Here is a 27,202-nt window from a genome sequence, read left to right on the forward strand (position 1 = left end):
CTGCCTCCTCTGATACTACCCTAGTGAGAGTGGAAGCTGAGGCTCTCCAGCCACCCTTTTCTGGCAGTGGTGGATTTGGAGCAGCAGATTTTCCTGTTGTGTTTGGCTGGAGTAAGCAGTCATTGTCTAAAAGTTTTCTGTCCTACTAGGCAGCCCTTTTCCTGGTCCTTGGGCTAGAGAGAGGAGGATTTTCTTGAGACTTCTTTTATCTTTGCCTGTTACCATTTCTGGATTCTGGTTTTCTCTAGCACCCAGTTTGAAATATGAGTCAAAAAGAAAACCCAAGGACTTCACTGTTGTGTTGTACCTTGGGTCCTGAGGTTCCTAGTTAGTCTGCCTTCTTGTCTCCACCTTTTAGAGTCTTCTAATGTGTGTTTATAAACACATCCACTGAAACTGGTGTTATTTCATATTGGGTTACCTGAGAATACCTTATGAGAAGGTAATATTGATCAGAGACTCAAAGGAAGTGAGAGAATGAACTATGTCGATATCTGGAATGAAAACTTTTTAGGTAGAAGGAACAGCATATGAAAAGGCCGTGATGCAGGTAGAAGATTAGCATATTTGCAATGCAGCAAGGAAGCCAATGTACCTGAGGTAGAATGAGAAAGGAATTGAAAAGTAGAAAGATGAGGTCAGAGATATGTCGGTAGGTTAGGGCATCTCATAATTTATAGGCAGTTATAAGGACTGTTTCATTATGAGTGAAATGGAAAAGCACTGGATGATTTTGAGCAAATAATACTTGTAACCTAAAATATGTTTATAAGGGATCACTCTAGCTTTTGGGAGAACAAGAGACCATAGAGGGGACAAGGGTGGAATCAGGAATGCAGTTGGAGATACTGCAGTAATAGAAGTGAGACATGGTGATTGGTTAGAACAGGTTGGTTAAAGGATGAGGAGCTGGCAAGTTATATTAGATAAGTCTGCTGGCAGAGTCCATTGGATTTATTGATATATAGAAGTTGAAAGTGGAACAAATAAAAGAGTCATGGATGATGCCAAGAATTTTAGCCTGAGCAACTAGACAACTACTGAAATGGTGAAGACTGTAAGAGAAGGTTGTGGCGGTAGGATTTTATGGAATCAGGATTTAAGTTTGAGATGTAATATTCGTCAACATTTGCATTTTTTATAACAAAATCTCAAATTTTTAGTGATTATTTTAAAATATAACAAGGAGATGACTGTGCCCTAAATGGTGTCTACACTATAGGAGAATTACAAGAAAGAAATAGTAAACACTAAAAGCATTTGAAAGCAAAGGAAGAAAAAGTACAGTGATAATTAAGGTAATCTTCATAGCCTGACTCAAGAATATAAGTAGACATTGAAGGAACAGCAGAACTATGCTAGATGAATGGATGCTGGACTCAGACTTGGGCAAGAATCTAGACATGACAAGTGGTCTCCATTTGTACCTATAGAAAGAGGGTTAAATCCACAGCAAAGTCAACAGCAAGCTGAGCAAGAGAAATCCACATTTTACATAAAAAATCCCACTTAAGCCTCAAAAATCCTTATTATAACAATATGCTATTATTCCTTTACAAAAGGGAAAACCAAGGTTAAGAGAATTTGTCCACACTTACTACTAAGTAACAGAACCAGGATTTCAGCTTAAGCCTGTCAGACTCCAGTGTCTGAACTCTTATGAATAATGGATTATTGCCCCCTGAGGTGAATACAATAAAAACACCAGTATTTAATTTATGAAAAACTGTTGCAGAGAAGGAAAAGGGAAATTTTTTCTGAAGACTTAGAGGAACCAAGCCCTCCCTAATCCTCCCAGTGTTTCCCAGCAACTAGTTGGGCTTTATTATTCATATGCTAAAACACGTACTTGATTAACACCCTAGGATTCACAAAAGGTGGAATGATCTCAGTTTTATTATAAAACCATCTACACAGGCACAAAATTGGTCTATCTTTAGTAAACTTCATTGCTCACTTCTAGTCTGAATACGGCTGTTTATGAATGCATATCCTTCCAACATAGGCTAGTCATCCCTGTTGAACACTTGTTTCAGTACTTCTCTGTGGGCTACTTCACCTTAGTAGAAAACGTTCCTGTAACAAAAGGATCATCTATTGTTTCCTCGCCTATTAACTTCACATCAGGCAGAAAAAATGGTTTAAAGTGGAGGGTAGGTGTGGCTAAAACGGGAAACTCGAGGAATCCTTGTGATGGAACCGTTCCATATCCTGACTATATCTTTGTCTATATCCTGGTTGTGATACAGTATTATAGTTTTACAAGGTGTTAGTTACCATTGTGGGAAACTAAATAGAGGGTATGGGGATCTCTCTGTATTATTTCTTGCAAGTGCATGTAAATCTACACTTATCTCAAACAGAGTTAAAAAAATTCAAACCTGCATTTTCTTAAAATAAAAGGCAGCCATGCTGGTGGGAGTGTACAATCAACATCTACTAAAGCTGAACACGTGCGAGTTTGGACCAGCATATCTATGACTCCTAGGTACATAACCTACAGAAATGTACATATTTCTGTACACCAAAAGCACAAAATGTTCTTAGCAGCACTATTTATATAATAATCAAAACAAACTTTCCAAATGCCCATCAATAATATGAAATTTAGATAAACTGTGGAATATTTATATAATGAAATACTACCAGCAATGAGAATGAACACACTATAATTATATACAATAGTATGAACAAATCACAGAAACAAGGTTGAGGGGGGAAAAAAGCCAGACACAAAAGAGTAGATCCTGTATGAGTCCACTGATACAAAGTTCAAAATCTGGCAAAACTAATCTATAATTTTAGAAGTAAAGATAATGTTTATTCTTGGGAATTGGTCCTGGCTAGAAAGGAGGGCACCTGGAGTGCTGAATATTTTGTTTCTGAGGGCTGGTAACATGGACACCATATATTAAATTTGTGAAGATTCATTGAGCTGTACATGATTGTTCATTTTAATTTTTATGCATCGATAAAAATTTAAGTTGAAAACAAAGGCAGTAGTGGTAGCTGCACTAGAGCCTCTATGGTTTATTTAATCATGAATATGTTTGTACAGATTTCTTTCGCAATGCGTTTCTCACATTGCATACCTATCAAGAGTCACATGTTTTCTGAGTCTGTGCTCATAAACGACCTTTTCAACTTTTAGTAAGATTTCATCTCTCCGTTGTGATTAATTATTTTGTATTGGCTAGAGCACTTGTTGAAAGAATTTTATAAGACATGTTTTTCTTATTTCTTTGTTGAGGAGATGTTTATAGCATAGATCTAAAATACTTGATTCAATTTCTCCTTATTAAAAACAATTCCTTTTTATCAGGATGAAGTAATCACTTTATTAGGTTATTTACATTATATTCAGTTTGATTTCTTACATTGTCATTTGGCTTTCATTTTTGGTTCGTTTTTCACAAACAAAATTTTTGTTACCAGAGTTCCTTATACACAATTCTTAGAGCACCAGAGACTGTATTAGTTTCCTATTGCTACTATAGAAAATTACTACTTAGTTTAAAACAACATAAATGTGTTATCTTATAGTTCTGGAAATCAGAAGTCCAAAATGAGTTTCACTAGGCTAAAATGAAGATGTTTGGCAGGGCTGTGTTCTTCTAGAGGTTCTAGGGGAGAATCTGTTTCTTTGCAACTTTTCTGCAGCTGTTTTCATTCTTTGCCTCATGGCCCTCTTTCATTATCAAAGTCAGCAATGGATAGTCAGTCTTTCTCATATTGCATCACTCTGATACTGACTCCTCTACCTTCCTTTTCCATATTCAAGGACCCTTCTGATTACATTGGGCTCACCTGGACAAGCCTGCATACTTACCCTATTTTAAGGTTAGCCAATTTAGAAACTTAATTCCATCTGCTCCCTTCATTCCCCTTTGCCATGTAACATAACATATTCACAATTTGGGAAGATTAGGATATGGAAGACTTTGGAGGCTACTTCTCTAGAGTAGAGACACATTAAGATTTTGTATGATTGGCTAGATTTTGGCACAAGCCTTATGACTGAATCCCACATGGCAGCCTTACAGTAAGCAAGATTAAACTTTGTGCCATGACTTCTGGCTTCTGCTTAGGATGTAGAAAACTAAAATGATATTACTTCCACCCTTCCACCAAAAAACACTGGACTGTCTGCAAATTCAAAACTTTCCTTGAACCCATCAGAGATTACAGAGCAGTCAACCCAAAATCTAAAGAAGGGTGCCTCCAAGGAGAGACCAGATGCAAGCACTTGCTCATCGGGGGCAGATGCAGCCAGATACCATAAAAGCCAGTAAGAAGAATTCAACCAAAAAAAATTTGTTTTTTGTCTGCACCACGTGGTTTGCAGGATCTCAGTTCCCCGACCAGGGATTGAACCCTAGCCCCCTGAAGTGGAAGCACGGAGTCCCAGCCGCTGGACCACCAGGGAATTCCCTTAGCCAAAATTTTTAATGAATTGCTTAAAGCTGAGTATGGTCTAGTGTGAGAATATAGAACCCTTAGTAGCTACATAAAACGAGGGAGAAGTTGCCCTCACTTACAAGCTTCTCTCCACACATCTTACAAGAAATATTGAGGGTGGAATAACAGTCTTGAGAAAGCCTGGGGGAATGTAATAGAAGACACTGCAAAAAACGCATAAAGCCTTGCCTGGACCCTTCTATCTCCTCTATGTTAACAACAACAACAAGCTTTAAGCCACAGCAGGAGGAGGGGGAAAGGTTGGGGAGGAGGAAGGGCAGCAAATGCAGTTTCCCTTAGGGAAGAAGTGGAGACACAACTCACCTGGGAAACAGAGAAAACTACCTCTACGCCAGAGGCCAGGAATACATACTGGGCCAAGAACAAGTTTGCTACAGCTGGGGCAAGGCTGGATTACTGAGAAGACCCTATCCCAAGACCCAGGAACAAAACCCAACGCTGATGCTGATTCAGAACAGAGAATACCTACCACTACCAGGCTAACAAACATCAACTGACAGGTAACAGCAGTCTACTGCTGGGAGAGGGGCACAAGTGTGGAAAAGACCATTTCTGAGAAGACACAAAAGATCTAAAACTGAGAGTGGAGCAGATGCTGATGTGGAAGTAAACTAACAGAAAACAAAAACCTCTGGCAAGGCAGTTTACATCGTAAGAGGAATTTGAAGCATGTAGAGTACTAAAGGTAATCATAGTAACAACAAAACCCAAACACAGCCCAACTCTCAGTTCCCTTCCAGACTGACTTAATTACCCATGCTTAAGGCCAAACAGAAAAACAAAAAGCCCATTTCAAGGCCTGAAAACTATTTACTTCATCTTTACTGCATTACACAATATGTCTGACTTTCAACAAAAATTATGAAGTCTACAAAAAAGCAATGGAAAAAATAAACACACTATCAAGAGACAAAGAAATCATCAGAACCAGTTTTAGATATGACACAGATATTAGAATATCAGACAGGAAATTTTAAGTAACTATGATTAATGTAGTAAATGCTCTAGTGGAAAAGATGGATAGATAACATGTATGATCAGATATGTAATGTGAGCAAGACATGGAAACTATAGGAAAGAAGACAACATAGGCCAGTGGAACAAAATTGAGAGCCCAGAAATAAACCCTCACAAACACAGTCAAGTAATATTTGACAAGGGAGCCAAGAATACTCGATGGGAAAAGGATAGTCTCTTCAATAAATGGTGTTGGGAGAACTGGATCACCACAGGTAGAATAATGAAATTGGACTCCTATCTTATACCACTCACAAAAATTAACTTGAAATGGAGGAAAGAACTGAAACCATAAAACTCTTAAGAAGAAAACATAGTGGAAAATCTCCTTGACATATGTCTTGGCAACAATTTTTTGGGTATGGTGTCAAAAGCACAAGCAACAAAAGCAAAAATTAGTAAGTGGGACTATATCAAACTAAAGAGCTTTTGCATAGTAGAAAACAACAAAATGAAAAGACAACTTACGGAATATACTTGCAAATCATATCTGATAAGAGGTTAATATCCAAAAGATAAAAGGAACTCAGTTCAATAGCAAAAAGGAAACAATCTGATTTTAAAAATAGGCAGAGGAACCGAATAGATACTTTTCCAAAGAAGACATACAGATGTCCAACAGGTACATGAAAGGATGTTCAACATCACTAATCACCAGGGAAATGCTAGTCAAAACCACAATGAGATATCACCTCACATCTGTTAGAATGGCTATTATCAAAGCGACTACAAATAACAAATGTTGGCAAGGATGTAGAGAAAAGAGAACCCTTGTGCACTGTTGGTGGGAATGTAAATTGGTGCAGCCACTATGGAAAACAGTATGGAAGTCCCTCAAAAAATTGAAAATAGAACTCCCGTGTGATTCAGTGATCCCACTTCTAGCAGGTAGACTGAATCTTTCCACTGATCTCCTGCCAGGCTGTAGTGTGGAGTGAGGGGCACTGGGCATTTGCCCCTTCAAATTGGGAAGTGTGACAAGGTGGCAGCCATCAGTGCAAGTCTCTCTCTGCTCCGATTGTTGGCAAGCCAGCACACGCGCACTCCTCACAATTAGAGTCTAGGCTTCTCCAGCTCTTCTGTCTCAGTGGATTTCCCAACAGGCATGGGGGCTCCCCAGGGCAAAGGTCCACCTGTGTGGACCTTCTCTTCCTTACAGACCCCTCCAGGGGTGCTGGTCCCAACCCGATGCCTTTTCCCCCCACCAAGTCTACCCAGTTACGTGGAGATCTTCCTTGCAGTTTTGGTTTTATAGGAGATACTCGGCCGGTTTCCAATTAGTTTTCTTTGAGTAATCTTCCACATGTAGATGTATTTTTGATGTGTTTGTGAGGGGAAGTGAGCTCCATGTCTTCCTACTCTGACATTGCTCCCCCTCTCAATAAAAAAAACTGTCTTTTAATCTCCTGATCTGTTAGCCTTACAATACCCCAGATTTTCCACGAATACACTATATATTTTAAACATAGACAATCTATTGAGAAACATTCAAATGAGCAACACTTCAGGCTTCTGAATATTTTATCTAGTGGCAACTAATGTGAAATAGATAATAACCAAATCTAAAAACACTTAGAAAATTCCAATTTGATATCAAAATGTAGCAAATAATCCTCATTGAATACTCACTACTGAGAAAATACTGGCTATGTTTATGAGTATATCAATGTATATTAATAATGATGATAATATTAGCTCATATTTCCCATTTACTGAACACTTTAACATATACTGTCTCAACCATCAGAATAAACATATGGAGTACACAAAGGAATTTATATTGTTCTCATTTTTATTGCTGAGAATATAAATGTTTAGTGTGGTTAAATCAATTATTCAACCCTATACAGCTTTTGGAACAAAAATGGAACTTTTTAAATGGAATTTATTTTTATTTCTTTTAGGGTACTATAATTGATTCATAAACGTTATTTTAAAAATAATAGGAGCTACAGATAGGGAAATTTTTAAAACAAAATCACCTATGCTGAGAGGAAATCATGTTAATATTTAAGCTATAGTCACACATATGCATACGGTAAAATTGTCCTTCACATAAAAACATACTATGATTGCCTTTATATGTTAACAAATACTTACAAGGTAACTTTTAATGGATACTTCATGATCCACTGTATGGATGTACTGTTGTTGGATATTTGGGTCCTTTCCAAGTTTTCACAATATTAATCTCCCCTTATGTCCGTTTATGAACTTAGCTTATGTCTATGAGTTAGAAAGGTATGTATCAAGCTTATCTCTTTTCTAATTCTCAGTCTTATATGGTAAGACATTAACATTTCTATGTAGAGATTCCCTCTTTTGAAACTTGAGACTGACAATCCTCACAGGAGTGTTGTGAGAATGAAATGTATAATGCTCCTAAAAAGGCTTTGACAAAAGATATTTTTAAAATCCTAATTTCTTTGGCTAAATATACATATTTGTATCAACAGGTTTAAAACCTAAAAAAGACTTTTGGACCCACTGGAAGCTGAACGAACTCTCCACAACAACCATTCATGGTAGCAAGAAAACACCTTCAGAATCTATAAAGGACAGGATTGCAAGAAGTCAAGAATGCATATCAACTTGTAAGTAAATTTATTATATACTGCCGATTGAAATAGCCAAAATCAAGTGTATCATTATTTATTTGTCAGAATTTTCTAATGATTTATTTTCTGGTGAGGGTCTTAAAATAACATTTGATTTATAGATGGGTATTATAGTAATTTGAATATTGCTTTATATTTTAGTTTTTCATTATAAAAATGGCATGTGCTTAAGTCCTTTTCTCATTTGCATGTTATTATGTTTTTATATTGATTTGCAGGAACTTCTCAGGTTTGTAAGAACACCACAAATATTCTTACTTTTTAGCTGTATTGCTATCTGGTTAATAATGTGTTTTACCAATAGATAAGTTTAAAGTTTTTATTCAGTAAATTTAAATAATGTCTTTTGTAGTTTCAGTTTTGTGGCATGTTTGTCAGAACTTTCTTACCTAATATTATGAAAAAAAAAAAAAAACTACCTGTTCTTTTTTTTTAGTACTTTTTTATTTCCATGTTTTATTAAATTCTTTAATCCACTTGGGGTTTATTTTGTTATAAAGGAAGGTAGTTGTATTCCAGTATTTTGTTTTTTCCAAATGCTTACTTATTAAATAGTCCACTTACAGACTACTTGAAATAGCAATTCACATGGATATATTTTTGTATTCTCTTCTACCTCCCAAATTCCTGTCCAGGACCAAACTTCTCAGTAACTCTACATTAATTAGCACTTTAAAGCAAGTTTATTTTTCTCTAATTTATACTATATTTCAATACCAAACATAGGTCTGGTGCTCAGGCCTCATTTCTGACCAATTAAATAAGAATCTGAGGCTCAGTATATTTTAAAGCTACCCAGATGATTTCAGTGTGCAGGCAAAGTTAAGAACCACTAGTGTAGAGGGCAATACCTTTCCATCATACTTCTTGATATAGGCCAGGGGAAGGAGGGACTAACCTACTCAACCTACTCTTCTGAAAGCTGCTCGTCAGTTAATTTCTGATTCTAAAATTGTTTAATTAGTTAATTACTGCTCTTCTGATTAGTACTTTGATTTTTCTGCACTCTTATCTCCATAGATATCATCCTGTCTGATTTCTATCTTTTAGTAGTTATGTGAAATTTCTTATTTGCTAATGTCACCCTGGTTTTTACAGAACTTCATGCATATTTGTAATTTTAGATGGAAAGAGAGATAATCTACTGTCTTGACCCAATCTTATCTCTTTTTGTTTCTCAGTTTCACATGTGAATAACAACTTGGCTGAATATAAAATTAAGGAGGTTGGGGGAGCTTTCTATTTTTTTTAAATTTTAACTTACAGAAAAGTGTTGAAAATAGTATAAGGAACTCCCATATATCCTTTATCCACCAAATGTTTGAATTTATCCTATTTGTTTTATTGTTTTCTCTCTCCCTCTTTTATATAAACATTTAAAGCTATAAATTTCCCTAATTCCTGTTTCAGCTACATTCTGCAAATTTTGGTATGTTATATTTTCGTTATCATTTAATCCAAAATATTTTCTAATATCCAGTATAATTTCTCTTTTGACCCATGGGTTATTTAGAGATGTATTATTTAATTTTTAAATACTTAGGGCTTTTCTAGATACCTTAAAATTACTGATTTCTGATTTTTTTTGTTTTTAAAGAAGGGGGAAGTTTTTTTTTTTTTAATTTTATTTATTTATTTATTTATTTATGGCTGTGTTGGGTCTTCGTTTCTGTGCGAGGGCTTTCTCTAGTTGCGGCAAGTGGGGCCACTCTTCATCGCGGTGCACAGGCCTCTCTTGTTGCGGAGCACGGGCTCCAGACGCGCAGGCTCAGTAATTGTGGCTCACGGGCCTAGTTGCTCCACGGCATGTGGGATCTTCCCAGATCAGGGCTCGAAGCCATGTCCCCTGCATTGGCAGGCAGACTCTCAACCACTGCGCCACCAGGGAAGCCCTGATTTCTAATTTTAAATATACTGTGGTCTGAGAATATACCCTACAATCTTTTGAAGTGTATTGAGACTTGTTTTATGGTACAGTACATGGTCTATCTTGGTGAACATTCAATGTGCACGTGAGAAGAATGTGTATTTTGCAATTATTTTGTAAATCTCAATTAGATCAAGGTGGTTGATAGTGATATTCAGATCTTCAATATCAAGATTCAGCAAACTACAGCCTGTGGACCAAATCTGGCCTGCAGCCTATTTTTATACATCCTATGAGTTAAGAATGATTTTTATATTTTTAAGGGTTGTAAAAAAAATAAATAAATAAAGAATATACCACAGAGGGACTTTCCTGGTGGCACAGTGGTTAAGAATCTGCCTGCCAATGCAGGGGACACGGGTTCAAGCCCTGGTCCAGGAAGATCCCACATGCTGCGGAGCAACTAAGCCCAGGCGCCACAACTACTGGGCCTGCGCTCTAGAGCCCGCGAGCCACAACTACTGAAGCCTGTGCGCCTAGAGCCCGTGCTCCACAACAAGAGAAGCCACTGCAATGAGAAGCCTGCTCACTGCAACAAAGAGTAGCCCCCACTCGCCACAACTAGAGAAAGCTGGCGCACAGTAACAAAGACCCACTGCAGCCCAAAATAAATAAATTTAAAAAAAAAGAATATACCACAGAGGTCATGTGGCCCACAAAGCCTAAAATATTGGACTGTCTGACCCTTAATAGAAAAAGTTTGCTAACTCTGGTTCTGTATCTTTACGATATTTAATTGTTCTATTAATTACTGAGAAGGGGGTGTTAAAATCTCCCACTGCAATTGTGGAATTATCTATTTCTCCCCTTAATTCTACTGATTTTTGCTTTATGCATTTTTAAGTTACTGGGCACATACACAATTATTATGTTTTCCCTTTAATCATTATGAAATGTTTCTTCATATCTATGATAATTCTCCTAGGGGAATTATCTATTTATCTAATTATCTATGAGTTCTATTTTGTCTGATATTAATATAGCCACTTGAGCTTTCTTATGCTTGTGGTTTGCATAGTGTATCTTTTCCCATCATTTTACTTACAACCTCTTTGTTTTTTCATGTTTAAAGGTCGTCTTGCAAACAACCTATAGTTGAATCTTGGTTTTTTATTTAGTCTTACAATTTCTTCCTTTTAATTGGAGTGATTACTTCATTTACATTCAGCATAACTATTGACATGATTAGGTTTGTTTTTACCATGTTCCTGTTTGTTTTCAGTTTTATCTCACCTGTTTTTTGTTCTTCAATTCCCCTTCCCTATCTTCATTTGGTTAAGCAAATATTTTTAGTATTCCATTTTAATTCTTCTATTGGCTGTTTGCCTGTACCTTCTTGAATTTTTTGCAATTGCCTTAGTGATTTCAAAATGCATCCTTAAATTATTAAAATACTACTTAAAGTTAATGTTGTCCTACTTCACTAAAAATGTAGGAACTTGGAGAAGGATAGCTACACATACTCCCCTTTGTCCTTTGTGCTGTTGTTGTCATATATATTAGAAGAGCTACATGAATAATGGCCTCACATTATACAGTGTTAGGATTTTTGCTTCAATTAACTGCATGGTTTATTTCAGCTTTATTGAGGTCTAATTGATGTACAATAAACCACACACATTTAGAATATAAAATTTCACAATTGGATATATGTATAAACTCATAAAACTGTCACAGCTTTCAAGAGGAAACATATCCACCATTCCAGAAAGTTCCTCAGACTTTTTTGTAGTTCCTCCCTCCTTCTCAATCCCCAGGCAATTACTCATGTGATTTTTGTCACTACAGGTTAGTTTGCATTTTCTAGAATTTTATGTAAATGGAATCATAGAGTATGTGCTATCTTTTGTCTGACATTTTTTACTCTGCATAATTATTTTCAGATTCATTCATCTTGACATATGTTTGAATAGTTTGTTCCCCTGTATTGCTGAGTAATAGTCCATGGTAAGGATATACAACAATTTGTTTATCCATTCACATGTTGGTAGACATTTGCATTGTTTCTAGTATTTAACTATTATAAATAAAGCTGCTGTGAATATTCATGTATAAGTCTTTGTGTAAACATAGGATTTCATTTATCTTTGGTAAACATCTAGTAGTGGAAGGTTGAGTAGTATGGTAAGTGTATTATAACATACTAAGAAATTGCCAAATATATCCAAAATTTTACATTCCTATCAGTGTACAAGTTATAGTTTACTTCCTCACTAACACTTTGTACAGTCTTCTTAATTTTAGCCATTCTTGTGGCTTATGTACTGGTATTTAGTTAGGTTTTATTTTAATTTCTCTAATGACTATTTATGATGAGCTCTTTTCATGTGCTTATTTGCCATCTGTATATCTTCTTTGCTGAAGTATCTGTTTCAATCTTTTCGCTATTTTTATTGGGGTTGTTTGTCCTATTTTAATTCTGTTATAACAGTTCTTTATATATTCTAGACACAAATCCTTTAACAGATATATATTTTACAAATATTCTTTTCTAGTCTGTAGTTGCCTTTTCATTTTATAATAGTGTCTTTTGAAAGGCAAAAGTTTATAATATGGTAAAAATCAAATTTATCATTTTTTCCAGTAGGGTATGTGCTTTTTTATGTCATATTCAAGAATTTTTTTGTGAAACCCAATTTCACCAAGATTTTCTCCCATATTTTCTTGTAGAAATTTTATAGTATATAATTTTATAACTTATAATTGTAGCTCCTATTATACACTTAGGTCTCTAATTCATTTTGAGTAATTTTTGCAAATTATGTGAAGTAAGCAGTGAGGATCATTTCTTTGCATATTATTCTAGCACCATATGTTGAAAAGATTATCCTTTGCCCATTGAATTATCTTGGAACCTTTGTCAAAAAAACATTTGATCATATGTGTATTGCTCTATGCATGTACTCTGAATTCTGTTTCACTGATGCCAATACCAAACTACCTTGATAACCGTAATTTTATAACGTGTCTTGGAGTCAGGTACTATAAGTCCTCCAACTTTGTTCTTCTTTTAAAAAATTATTTTGCTATCTAGATTCTTCTCATTTCTATATAATTTTTAACTGCTTATCAGTATTTAAAGTATACACTCTGGAATTTTCATTGGAATTAGGTTGAATCTATCAACTTAAGAAGCATTGACATCTTAACAATATTGATTTTCCAATCCATGAACATAGAATATTTCCACATTTATTTAGGACTTCTTTCTATCTCAGCAATACTTTCTAGTTTTTTCTTTATAGATGCTGCACATATCTCTCAAATTATATTGCATATGATGTTTTTAATTTCAATTCCTGATTGTTCACTGATAATATATAAAAAATACTATAGAAAAATACTTTTGTGTTGATCTTATATCCTACAGTCTTACTAAACTTGCTTATTAGTTCTAGTAGCCTTTTTAGATTTCTTAGGATTTTTTCTTCATGGATACTCATGTCATCTGAGAGTAAAGAGCATTTTACTTTGTTTTCAATCTATATGCCTTTTATTTATTTTACTTGCCTATGGCTAGGATCTTTAAGAAGATGTTGACTAAAAGTGGTGAGAGTGGACATGCTTGCCTCATTCCTGATCTTAGAGGGAAAATGTTAGGTTACCTTTAAATAGATTTAGGCTGAAGGCTTTTATAGATATCTTTTATTAGGTTGAGGTAGTTTCATTCCCTTCCTAGTTTGCTGAGAGGTTTTTGTTGTTGTTTGTTTTTTAACAAATAGATGTAGGATTTTAGCATTTGTTGAGATGAACATATTGGTTTTCTATTTTAGTCTTTTAATACAGTGAATTACATTGATTGATTTTTCAAGTGTTACCTAACCTTGCATTCCTGGGATAAATCCCATTTGGCAATTGTGTATTAACCTTTTCATGTATACTACTGAATTCAGTTTGCTAAAATTTTGTTTTCTTTTCCTGTACTGTCCTGTCACATTTTAGTAATAAGTGTAATGTTCACCCCTCTTCTCTTTTCTAAGGGTTAGTGTAAACTTGGTATTTGTTCTTCTTTACGTATTTGGTAGAATTCACCAGTGAAGCAATCTGGGCCTAGAAATTCCTCTGTGGTAAGGTTTTTGACTAAAAATTCATTTCTCTAATAGATATAGTGCTATTCAAATGATCAGTTCCTTCTTGAGTAAATTTTGTAGTTTTGTGTAAATTTTTATTTTATTCCTTTAAATATTTTTGAGTTTTTTTCTGAGATGTGATCTTGTTATTTAGAAATATTTTGGTCTACTTGGGGCTTTCTTTTAAGCTTCATTAGGTGGAACCAGAGAACTCTTTTGTTTAGGCCTAACATGCTTCCCCTACTGAGGCAGTACCCTTCTTAGTATTCTACCCCATGCTCTGTGTATAACAGATTTCCCATCTGGCTGTCTGGAACATGAGCTTTCTGTGAGCCCCAAGCATTGTTCTGCCTGCTCCTTCCTGTGTTTCTTTTTTATAAATCAACCTCAGGCAAAAATTCAAGGATAACCTTCTGAAGAGCTCCAGAATGCTCTCTGTGTGCATCTGTCTCCTCTATATTATGCTGACCTGTGAATTTTAGCTTGCCTTGACCTTCCTGAACGCTAAATTTTATTTTTCAGCTCAGTTCTGCTTGGATTCCCACCACTTAGACTGTGGCCTCAAAATTTCTTTTTTAGAGACAATAAGATGAGACAACTGAAAGCCCTCATTAGGTTTTTTTCTCTTGACTGGAGCGGGGGTGATTACTGTCCTGTGCTGCCTGTTGTCCAACACATGAAAACCATTGTTTCATATATTTTCTCCAATTTTTTACTTGTTTAAGAAAGAAGAGCAATCCAGTTCCTGTTACTCCATCATAGCAAGAAGTAGAAGTGATTATATGTATTTTAAAAGATTAAGAGAAGACTTAAAAATAGTCTTCTATATTTATTCACATATTTGCCATTCCTGGATCTTCATTCCATCCTATAAATTTGAGTTTCCATCTGGTGTCATTTCCCTTCAGCTTGAAAAAAAACTACCTTTTGGCAGTTCTTATAGTTCAGTTCTGCCAGTAATAAATTTTCTCAAGTTTATTTATCTAAAAATAATGTTCATTTTGCCTTTATTTTTGAAGGATATTTTTGCTAGATTTAGAATTCTAGGTTCACTTTTCTTTTGCCTTTCATCAAGATATTGTTCCATTGGGTTCTGGTTTGGTTGTTTTTTTTTTAATCCACTCTTTTCTATATTATTTTCCCATATAGGGCATTACAGAGTATTGAGTAGAGTTCCCTGTGCTATACAACAGGTTATTATTAGTTATCTATTCTATATATAGTAGTGTGTACATGTCAATTCCAATCTCCCAATTTATCCCTCTCCCGCCTTTCCCCCTTGGTAAACGTAAGTTTGTTTTCTACATCTGTGACTCTACTTCTGTTTTGTAAACAGGTTCATTTGTACCATTTTTTTTAGATTCCACATATAAGCAATATCATATGATATTTGTTTTTCTCTGACTTACCTCACTCGGTATGACAATCTCTAGGTCCATCCATATCACTGCAAATGGCATTATTTCATTCTTTTTTATGGCTGCGTAATATTTCATTGTATACATGTACCACATCTTCTTTATCCATTCCTTGGTTGATGGACATTTAGGTTGCATCCATGTCCTGGCTATTGTAAATAGTGCTGCAATGACCTTGGGGTGCAGGTATCGTTTCGAATTATGATCTTCTCTGTATATGTGCCCAGGAGTGGGATTGCTGGATCATATGGTAGCTTTATTTTTAGTTTTTTAAGGAACCTCCATACCGTTCTCCATAGTGGCTGTACCAATTTACCTTCCCACCAACAGTGTATGAGGGTTCCCTTTTCTCCACACCCTCTCCAGCATTTATGGTTTGTAGATTTTTTGATGATGGCCATTCTGACCAGTGAGGTGATACCTTATTGTCGTTTTGATTTGAATTTCTTTAATTTAGTGATGTTGAGCATCTTTTCATGTGCTTCTTGGCCGTCTATATGTCTACTTTGGAGAAATGTCTATTTAGATATTCCACCCATTTTTTGATTGGGGTTTTTTTGTTTTTGTTTTTGGTATTGAGCTGCATGAGCTGTTTGTATATTTTGGAGATTAATCCCTTTTCAGTTGCTTCATTTGCAAATATGTTCTCCCATTCTGTAGGTTGTCTTTTTGTTTTGTTTATGGTTCCCTTTGCTGTGCAGAAGCTTTTAAGTTTAATTAGGTTCCATTTATTTTTGTTTTTATTTTCTTTACTCTAGGAGGTGGATCAAAAAAGATCAAGCTGAGATTTATGTCAGAGAGTGTTCTGCCTATGTTTTCCTCTAAGAAGTTTATAGTATCTGGTCTTACATTTAGGTCTTTAATCCATTTTGAGTTTACTTTTGTATATAGTGTTAGAGAATGTTCTAATTTCATTCTTTTACATGTAGCTGTCCAGTATTCCCAGCACGACTTATTGAAGAGACTGTCTTTTCTTCATTGTATATTCTTGCCTGCTTTGTCGTATATTAGGTGACCATAGGTGCATGGGTTTATCTCTGGACTTTCTATCCTGTTCCAATGATCTATATTTCTGTTTTTGTGCCAGTACCATACTGTTTTGATGACTGTAGCTTTGTAGTATAGTCTGAAGTCAGGGAGCCTGATTCCTCTAGCTCTGTTTTTCTTTCTCAAGATTGCCTTGGCTATTCAGGGTGTTTTGTGTTTCCATACAAATTGTAAAATTTTTGGTTCTAATTCTGTGAAAAATGCTATTGGTAATTTGATAGGGATTGCATTGAATCTGTAGATTACTTTGGGTAGTATAGTCATTTTCACAATACTGATTCTTCCAATCCAAGAACATAGTATATCTTTTCATCTGTTTGTGTCATCTTTTATTTCTTTCATCAGTATCTTATAGTTTTTGGAGTACAAATCTTTTGCCTCCTTAGGTAGGTTTATTCCTAGGTATTTTATTCTTTTTGATACAATGGTGTAAATGGGACAGTTTTCTTAATTTCTCTTTCTTATCTTTCACTGTTAATGTATAGGAATGTAAGAGATTTCTGTGTATTAATTTTGTATCCTGCAACTTTACCAAATTCATTGATGAGCTCTAGTTTTCTGGTAGCATCTTTAGAATTTTGTATGTGTAGTATCATGTCATCTGCAAACAGTGCCAGTTTTACTTCTTCTTTTCCAATTTGGATTCCTTTTATTTCTTTTTCTTCTCTGATTGCTGTGGGTAGGACTTCCAAAACTATGTTGAATAAAAGTAGCAAGGGTGGACATCCTTGTCTTGTTCCTGATCTTAGAGGAAATGCTTTTAGTTTTTCACCATTGAGAATGATGTTTACTGTGGATTTACCATATATGGCCTTTATTATGTTGAAGTATGTTGCCTCTATGCCCACTTTCTGGAGAGTTTTTATCATAAATGGGTGTTGAATTTTGTCAAAAGCTTTTTCTGCATCTATTGAGATGATCATATGGTTTTTATTCTTCAGTTTGTTAGTGTGGTGTATCACATTGATTGATTGATGTATGTTGAAAAATCTTTGCATCCCTGGGATAAATCCCACTTGATCATGGTATATGATTCTTTTAATGTGTTGTTGGATTGGATTTGCTAGTATTTTGTTGAAGATTTTTGCTTTTATATTCATCAGTGATACTGGCCTGTAATTTTCTTTTTTTGTGATATCTTTGGTTTTGGTATCAGGGTGATCGTGGCCTCATGGAATGAACTTTGGAGTGTTCCTTCCTCAGCAATTTTTTGGAATAGTTTGAGAAGGATAGGTGTTAACTCTTCTCTAAATGTTTGATAGAATTTGCCTGTGAATCCATCTGGTCCCAGACAGTTGTTTGCTGGAAGTTTTTAAATCACAGTTTCAGTTTCAGTACTTGTGATTGATCTGTCCATATTTTCTATTTCTTCCTGGTACAGTCTTGGAAGGTTGTACCTTTCTAAGAATTTGTCCATTTCTTCTAGGTTGTCCGTTTTATTGCCATATAGTTGCTTGTATTAGTCTCTTATGATCCTTTGTATTTGTGTGGTGTCAGTTGTAACTTCTCCTTTTTCATTTCTAATTTTATTGATTTGAGTCCTCTGCCTTTTTTTCTTGATGAGAACCCTACAGGTTCCATTTTAGAAGGCTCAACTCCCCTCCAGTTTCTACCTGCTTTTAGTCATTCCTTGGTATCTTCAAGTGGTTAATGTCCTTTTTTTTTAACACTTTCAAGAATTCATAACTTTTATCTATGGGAGAGTCAGACTGATGTAAATTAAATATTTAAATATTGAGTTTATTTTCCAATTTAAATATCAAATTGTCAAATCACATTTTCCTATAAAACTAGATACTGCTTCATTATCTTCTGTTATTTAGTCTAGTAGAGAAGTCTAAACCAGCCTATGTTTTCTTCCTTTACAGTTAATTTATAAAATTTAGTTTTTACTTTTACTTATTTAGATGTTTCCAAGATTTTTTAATTTGTCTTTAAATTTGGAAAATGTCACTAGAACATGTCTTGATGATTTTCATAAGTTTTCACAATGCCAAAATTTATTTAAAATTCTTGGATTTTCTTAAGCTCTGTGGTAGACCTAGTAAAGATCTTAGCCAAATATTTCAAGTGAGACATAGAAACTTATATGGCCAGACTGAAGAGGGAGAGAAGGTGACACTGTTGCAGATATTTAAGGAAAAATTTCATTTCACCATTGGAGAGTATCCCCTGACATTGAGGAAATAAAATCTCCAGAGAAAGGCTTCATATCCTGTTTTCATGTGGTATGCTATGACATACTAAATGTTGTCTTGTTACCTCATAAAAAATGAAAATATATAGGGATCAGTTTTTAAAAAATAGGATAAAGGCCACTACAAGCTACTCATTTGGCAGATGTGTAAACCAAGAACAATCTTTTATTAGGGAGTGACAACTGAAAGGTCTTTGGAGGTGAGGCTGAAAGGAAAAAATCAAGTCCCTCAAAAGACCACGATTTTCAACATCATGTTTTAGCCAGTCATGGGCTTACCATTCTACCCGGTGCCCCTGGACTGTAGAGGCAAAAGTGACCTTGAGTAAGGGTCTTCTCATTGGATTCCCAAATAAACATCTCATTTCAGTGGAGCTTTTGCTTTTCTGAGTAAGTTTCTGCCAATGTGGATGAGGATCTGTCAAGACCTCCTGATGTGTACTTTCCCATCATGTGGTAAAGTATATTTATTATCAAAAACACTTTAAAATTTGGTCCCATTTCATGGACTTCAGATATAATATCAGTTTTTGTATTTACTTTCTGGTGCTGATGCAGATTTTCCTATTTGTAAGTTTTGTAGTTGTTTTACTTAGAGTTGAGAGATAGATCAAAGTGGTTATGTTTATCCCAATTTTTTACATGGGTTTCCTTTTAGATTTGTTTTTATTATTATATTTTATTTAAACATGCAGGAAAGTATAGAAAATATTTCCCACACATAACAAATATTTGCATTTTGCCATATTTGCTTTTCAAGCCTTTTATTTACATATCTTTTGTACCATTCCTAAATCTGTCCCTTCCTCCCTAGAGGTAATGACTATATGGGTATTTGTAGGCATTCTTCCTTTCTATAATATATAACATTGTTTTTTATGTTCTTTACATAAATAATATGTATGAAACTGTTTCAATACTTCAACATTTAACCATAATCAACATTCAAAAATTAAAAATAATCAACAGATATTGACCAATATTTTTGGCCACCAAGAGAATACAGTTACGTTATTCCATAGTTTATAGAGACCATCAAAAATGTTTTTCTTTTATTAGAGCACATACTGCTTATGAGCTTTTATCTCAATTACTTTTGTTCCAAATATTTTTTATATGTTGCTTCATGATAGTCCTGGTTTTTTCAGACATTATTTTTGCAGTATCCATTTTATGCAATCTAAAATAAAGAATTGCTCTGGGTGGTGAACTACCATGCTTTAAAGAGGTTTTATACTGTATTTCTAATGAAATGATCATTTTAATTTGGAAAAATGTAAAAATTGTATTTGTTTCAAACACACTTGATTTTCATATTAATGGAAAATCTTTATAAAACGCATCATATATTTTATTTACCCATAAATATTTGAAAAATACTTTTTATATTACATTCTAAAACATCACTAGATTTTTCTGTTTCTGGATAAGATCATCTAAGTCTGGGATATTATGGTAGGTTAGAGGTTTAATTAGGGCTTCTTTTCATATACTGCTCAAAATTAAATTTTAATAATTTATATTCAACTTGGGGAAATCTTCAATTTGAACTATGTACTTGATAAAGTGTGTTAACTTATTAGGGCTTTATTAGTAATATTCTTATGTAGTAGGTTGCTTTTATTATCAGTTATAAAATGAGGAAACTGAAACATGAGGGAATTAAATAACTTGCTCAAGGTCACATCACTCATAAATGGTGGAATATGAATTCAAATTCAGGAAATTCTGGCCTTAGAATCTGAACTCTTTAACCACTTCACATACTGCCTCTCAGACATTTAATTTTACAAGCTTGTAAGTATGTTAAGGCTTAAAATTGTCATCATAGGATAAGAGTTTTAACTTAGGAGAATTACCATAGCCTTATTCCCTCATTCATGACTAATGTGAATGAGTGTTTATATCCTTTTCTGGGATCAAGTTTTAATATGTGAGAAGGAAGGAGGAAAGCTGTTAGAAGAGCCAAAGTGGAATGCAGAAGACTGGGGGAAAATCTCACTTGTTTCCCGATTTTGTATACGGATGCCTCTAGAAATAGCAAGCAATTGTTTGGAGAATGGAAAACCCACACTGTGGGGCCAAAGTGGTCCAGAGGTACAGTGACAGCAAAGAGTTGGAATTGCTAATCCTCTGAAAGAAGCTGAGCCTCCACTGGGGAAGCACGGGTCTAGTCTACACACCACTGTTTTTTTTTTGTAGGGGAACTAAAAGGGCAGATGTACCACTTCAAAAAGGCAAGGATTGCATAAAGAAGTAGTCTTATTTTTCTATAAAGTAATTTTTTCTGTAGACTTCGACTTAGACTGTGACTACTAGGAAATCTGTTCAAGGTAGAATTTTGTTCAAATCTTTGTTTTTATTTGAGCTTTGAGCCTTTTATATTTCTGTAGAACCTTAACCTACATTTAAAGCTGTCTTATGAGAATTCATATTAGTTAGTGATCAGTGAGTGCCTCTCCTCCACATAGTGATTCAGAGATCCAGGCTGCTTCCACCTTCTGGGGTCACCATCCTATAGAACTTCACAGTCAATAAAATTAATCTGTATCAGGAGAATAAAAGAGGAATAGACACACACTCATAAAAGTCTTGGCTCAGAAGTTACCCATATCACTTCCAATCATATACCATTAGTGAGAACAAACCATGGCTACACCTAGGTGTAAGGAGAGCTGACAAATAAAAACTCTGGTTGGGAAAGTGCTATCTAGTAATAGCTACATACTATGGAAGGGGGAGCATAAAGTTTTCAGGACAGGAAGTGTCTCATCTACAGGAATTAAAGAATAGTGCAGTAATCCTTATGTATGGAGTGCTTTTGCTATGGCCAATAATAAAATTTGAGCTTTCCAGTACTGATGAACCTAGTGGCAGGGCAGGAGTAAAGACGCAGACATAGAGAACATACTTGAGGACACAGTGGGGGAAGGGGAAGCTGGGACGAAGTGAGAGAGTAGCATTGACATATATATACTACCAAATGTAAAATAGATAGCTAGTGGGAAGCTGCTGCATAGCACAGGGAGATCAGCTCAATGCTTTGTGACGACCTAGAGGGGTGGGATAGGGAGGGTGGGAGGGAGACACAAGAGGGAGGAGATATGGGGATATATGTATACATATAGCTGATTCACTTTGTTGTCCAGCAGAAACTAACACAACATTGTAAAGCAATTATACTCCAATAAAGATATAAACAAAAAAGAAATTTAAAAATGAAAATAATAAAAATGTTGAGCTTTCAAACAAATATTTTGAAGAACTTGCATCCACTATCATTATCTTGACAGTTTTCCAATACTTAAAGACCTCTGGTAATTCAGTGGTGATATTAATGTGATTTTTTTTACTATAAAAAAATGTATCAACATTTAGAATATCGGCATAACTCACTGAACCAACATTTTGCAAATGACTAATGCATTATATTTTTTTAAATTATACATAGATTTTAAAAAGTGTGACAGACCAATGGATTTTAACACAACAGAGTACACAAAGCACAGTTATGTGTTTTCAGATTCCACATTGCAACCCACCATTAAGAAACTAGAACTTGTCACATTTGGGTATAGTATTCAAAGAATATGCACAGCTATTAAAATACTCCTCCTCTTTTTGACTAATCTATGTGATACTGGATTTTCTTAATATGCTTTAATATATAAATATATACTTCAAAAAATATATCACAGTAGAAGAAATGCAGAAGTAAATATTAGAATCCAGCTGTCTTCTACTAAGCCAGTTGTTAGAGATCTTTTAAATGTGAAACAATGTTACTCTTCTCAAATTTTTTTCTTGAATATAGTTATCTTTTTCAAAAAATATGCCATTTATGTTAATGTGAAATGGGTTTATTACTGTTATTTATAATGAAATAATAAATACATGTTTAAGATTTCTCAGTTTTAATATCTAATATAGGAAATACTAATAGATACAAAAACCCATATAAACAAAAGTTCTTGTTGTGTTCAGTTATTCTTAAGAGTATAAAGTGGCCCTGAGACTAAAATTTTGAGGACCACTCTCCTATAGGAAATCACTGCAAAGGGGCTTGGCCCATGGTATCTGAGAGCTACCATATTCTGCTTATAGTTTTATATTCTGCTTATAGTTTTATAGTTTCTGTGTTGCTTATCCCCAAGCTGGCTCAGTCGTAACTGTGGAGAATCCTCTAAACATAAGACTCAGATAATTTATTTACTAAGGACATAAGCATGTTTTGATTTGGAGACTTCTCTACAGTTTCTAATGTTTCCTCAGCTCTGATGTATTTAACTTGCACATAAAAGACTTGAATGTCCTTGAGTATGTCATATAATCCCTCTCAGCCTTATTTTTCCACCTGAAAAAAAATGAGGTGATTAGAATAGATTATTTCTATAGTTCCCTTTTCTAACATTTCATTACTCTTTGCCTTCTATCCATAGGTACTGAATAAACTCCCAAAGTGCTTGTTGAATGTTGAGGTGAAATTAGCAGTAGAGACTGGTGGCTTAGATTTATTATTTTGGAACTCTTTCCCCTCAAAAGTTCTATCCCTGTATGTGTGTGTGTGTGTCTTTGTGTGTATTACTTCCTTAATCTGTGTGCTGGAGAAATGCTGAGGCAGGTCAAGAGCTGAACTGGGGTAAAACATGAGTATATACATATGCATGTGTGTGTATATATGACTGTCAAGGAATGCAATAATCTGGGCTCCATGTATGCTGCTGTCTCAGAATTGCTTCTAATCTAAAACATTTTTAAAACATAATTTCTTCTTCTTGACATTTTAGATGCTTATTGTCATATGGGGTTAACTTTTATCCAGAATTTTAAACTAAAAGCACTTTCCCTTTTTGTTTTTAATGAGTTAAACAGGCAGCAGGTAGTTAAAATTTGCCTTCTAAACAAAATGGCATATCTCCCTTTTTAGGACTGGAATGTAAGAAGTTACAGAATTTCAGTATCTGGAAGGACTCAGGATTTACAAGCCAGCTCCCCTTAACCAGTATATTGTTAGATTATTTACAAGACTAAAGTTTTAATGGTCATTTCTCTTATTGTGGTACCACACCATATAACCTTTTAAACTCAGATGAAGATCGTTTTTGAAAAACAATCTTTACACCCTCCCCCTAATTTTTAAGCCCAAATTTTCCGCTTTATCTGAACTTTAAGGTTAAAGCATTAAAATACTTTATGGTTTTTTATAGACTATTGTTTAAACCACAAGTGATAAAAATATTTCTTATATTCAGTTAACATGTAACTTTTAAGTACCTCTGTGCACATCACTGTACTTAGTGACGTGAGAAGGCGAAAATTTTTTTTAAAAATTACTCATACACAAGCACTAGTTGATATTTAGCAAATGACATGTTCCAAAAATGCTTCAAGTAATAGCCAGATGGATTAGCTACTTGAACTTTAATTTGCACCTTTGTCATTTTGCCACGTCTTCACTGTCAGCAATGCTTAGGGACAATAAAGACAGAACCCTTCAAACTTGAAGATAAGATAGCCCTCTGAGAATTAAGCCAGTAAAATCTCAACATTGTGCTTTTCAATATACATCATTAAAGAAAACCAAGAAATTTACATGGCTAAAGAGTGAGGAAACCCCCAAAACAGTAATAGGATGGCCAGAGATATAAACTCCCAAAGTGGCAATAATTTCAATAAGTTGTATTATTGTACTATTATTGGTTAAATTTTAAAAATTTTTATTGGGGTATAATTGATTTACAATGTTGTATTAGTTTCAGGTGTACAGCAAAGTGAATTGCTATACAAATACATATATCCACTCTTTTTTAGATTCTTTCCCCTTATAGGACAGAGTATTGAGTAGAGTTCCCTGTGCTATACAGTAGGTCTTCATTAGTTATCTGTTTTATTTATAGTAGTATGTACATGTCAATCCCAATCTTCCAATTTATCCCTCCCCTCCCTTATCCCCTGGTAACCATAAATTTATTTTCTACATCTGTAACTCTATTTCAAAGATATAAGTTTTTGTAGATAATTTCATTTGTAGCCTTTTTTTTAGATTCCACATATAAGCAATATCATATATTTGTCTTTCTCTGTCTGACTTACTTCACTCAGTATGAGAATCTCTGGGTCCATCCATGTTGCTGCAAATGGAGTTATTTTACTCTTTTTTATGGCTGAGTAATATTCCATTGTATGTATGTACCACATCTTCAGTATCCATTCCTCTGTAGATGGGCATTTAGGTTGCTTCCATGTCCTGGCTATGGTGAATTGTGCTACAATGAACATTGGGGTACATGTATCGTTTTGACTTATGGTTTTCTCCATATGTACACCCAGGAGTGGGATTGCTGGATCATATGGTAGCTCTATTTTCAGTTTTTTAAGGAACTTCCATACTGTTCTCCATAGTGGCTGTTCCAGTGTTCATTCCCATCACCCTCTCCAGCATTTATTATTTGTAGACTTTCTGATGATGGCCATTCTGACCGGTGTGAGGTGATACCTCATTCTAGTTTTGATTTGCATTTCTCTAATTATTAGTGATTTTGAGCATCTTTTCACATGCTTTTTAATCTTCTGTATGTCTTCTTTGGAGAAATGTCTGTTTAGATTTTCTGCCCATTTTTTAATTGGGTTGTTTGTTTTTTTTGGCTTTTATACTATGTGAAGAAAGACTATGTGAACAGAAGTGGGGTAAACAATATGTAGCATAGAATAGTTGTAGCCCAAAGAACCAGAAACTAGTAGTGTTTTTACAGAACTATCCAAATATGATTGTTGTGAATTAGACTTCATAATAACTTGGATAATATATCTTTATCCTCCCTTTGCTGGGATGCAACTTCTTAATTACTAATTTAGCTTCCAAGATAATTTTCCGTGGTCTGCCATAGGGTGACTTGCGAATGCCCCCCCCCAGGTACATTGGTCTGTAGATGGGTAGCAGTGGTCAGAGGTGCTGGTTAGCGTAAAAAGCAGCAGGTTCTTATCGTATTATTAAATGCATTAACATACTCCAGTGAGTGATGTGGAAATATCATGCTAAGGAGAAGTGAATAGCAAGAATTTGAATACTTCTTTTTTTTAATATTTATTTGTTTATTTGGCTGTGCCGGGTCTTAGTTACAACACACGGGATCTTCATTGCCACGTGTGGGATCTTCGTTGTGGCAAGTGAGATCTAGCTCCCTGACAAGGGATCAAACCTGGGCCCCTGCATTGGGAGTGTGGAGTCTTAACCACTGGACCACCAGGGAAGTCCCAAGAATTTGAATATTTCTAAGAGATTAAGTCACTAGGTTGAACAAAACAAGGTGGTATGTTTCTTTTTTATTGAAGTATAGTTGATTTACAATGTTATATCAGTTTCAGGTGTACAACATATTGCTTCAACATTTTTATAGGTTATACTCCATTTAAATTTATTATAAAATATTGGCTATATTCCCTGTGCATTACATCCTTGTATCTTATTTATTTTCTACCTAGTAGTTTGTACCTCTTAATCCCATTCACCTATCTTGCCTCTCCCCCCACCCATTGCCCCACTTGTAACCACTAGTTTATTCTCGGTATCTGTGAGTCTGTTTTTGTTTTGTTATATTCATTCATTTTATTTTTTAGATTCCACATATAGGTGAAAATGTGCATATTTGTCTTTCTCTGTCTGACTTATTTCACTAAGCATAATACCCCACAGGCCCATCCATGTTACTGCAAATGGCAATTTTTCATTCTTTTTTATGGCTGAGTAACAGTCCATTGTGTATATGTATGTATGTATATGTGTGGGTGTATATATATATATATATATATATATGTATATATATATATACACACACATACACATCTTATTTTTTTATACACATCTTCTTTATCCATTCATCTGTTGATAGACACTTAGGTCGATTTCATGTTATGGCTATTGTAAATAATGCTGCTATGAACATAGGAGAGCATTAATCCTTTCAAATTAGTGTTTTTGTTTTCTTTGGATATATAACCAGGAGTGGAATTTCTGGATCATATGGTAGATCTAATTTTAATTTTTTGAGGAACCTCCATACTCTTTTCCATAATGGCTATACTAATGTACATTCTCACCAACAGTGCACAAGAGTTCCTTTACTCCGCATCCTTGCCAGCATTTATTTTTTGTTGTCTATTTGATGATAGTCATTCTGACAGGTTGGAGGTGATATCTCATTGTGGTTTTGATTTGCATTTCTCTGATGGTTAGTGATGTTGAGCATCTTTTCATGTGCCTGTTGGTCCTCTTTGAAAAAAATTCTATTCAGGTCTTCTGCCCATTTTTTAATCAGGTTGTTTGTTTTTTTGACAATGAGCTGTATGAGCTCTTTATATATTTTGGATATTTACTCTTAACAGACATACCATTTGCAAATATCTTTCCTCATTGAGTATGTTGTCTTTTT

General features: G+C 34.8%; 1 protein-coding gene across 9 annotated transcripts in view; it reads left to right on the top strand.

The window, feature by feature from the left end:
- Positions 1 to 27,202, top strand: part of FAM227B (family with sequence similarity 227 member B) — a 263,560-nt gene that overhangs the window by 59,483 nt on the left and 176,875 nt on the right. For all 9 annotated transcript variants that reach the window (XM_082453039.1, XM_082453033.1, XM_082453032.1 and 6 more), the window contains one exon: positions 7,953 to 8,090. In XM_082453039.1, the coding sequence (XP_082309165.1) occupies positions 7,953 to 8,090 (138 nt within the window). The remainder of the gene's footprint in view (positions 1 to 7,952; positions 8,091 to 27,202) is intronic.

The sequence above is a fragment of the Balaenoptera physalus genome (assembly GCF_965194825.1).
Source record: "Balaenoptera physalus genome assembly, chromosome: 2".
Lineage (NCBI taxonomy): Eukaryota > Metazoa > Chordata > Mammalia > Artiodactyla > Balaenopteridae > Balaenoptera > Balaenoptera physalus.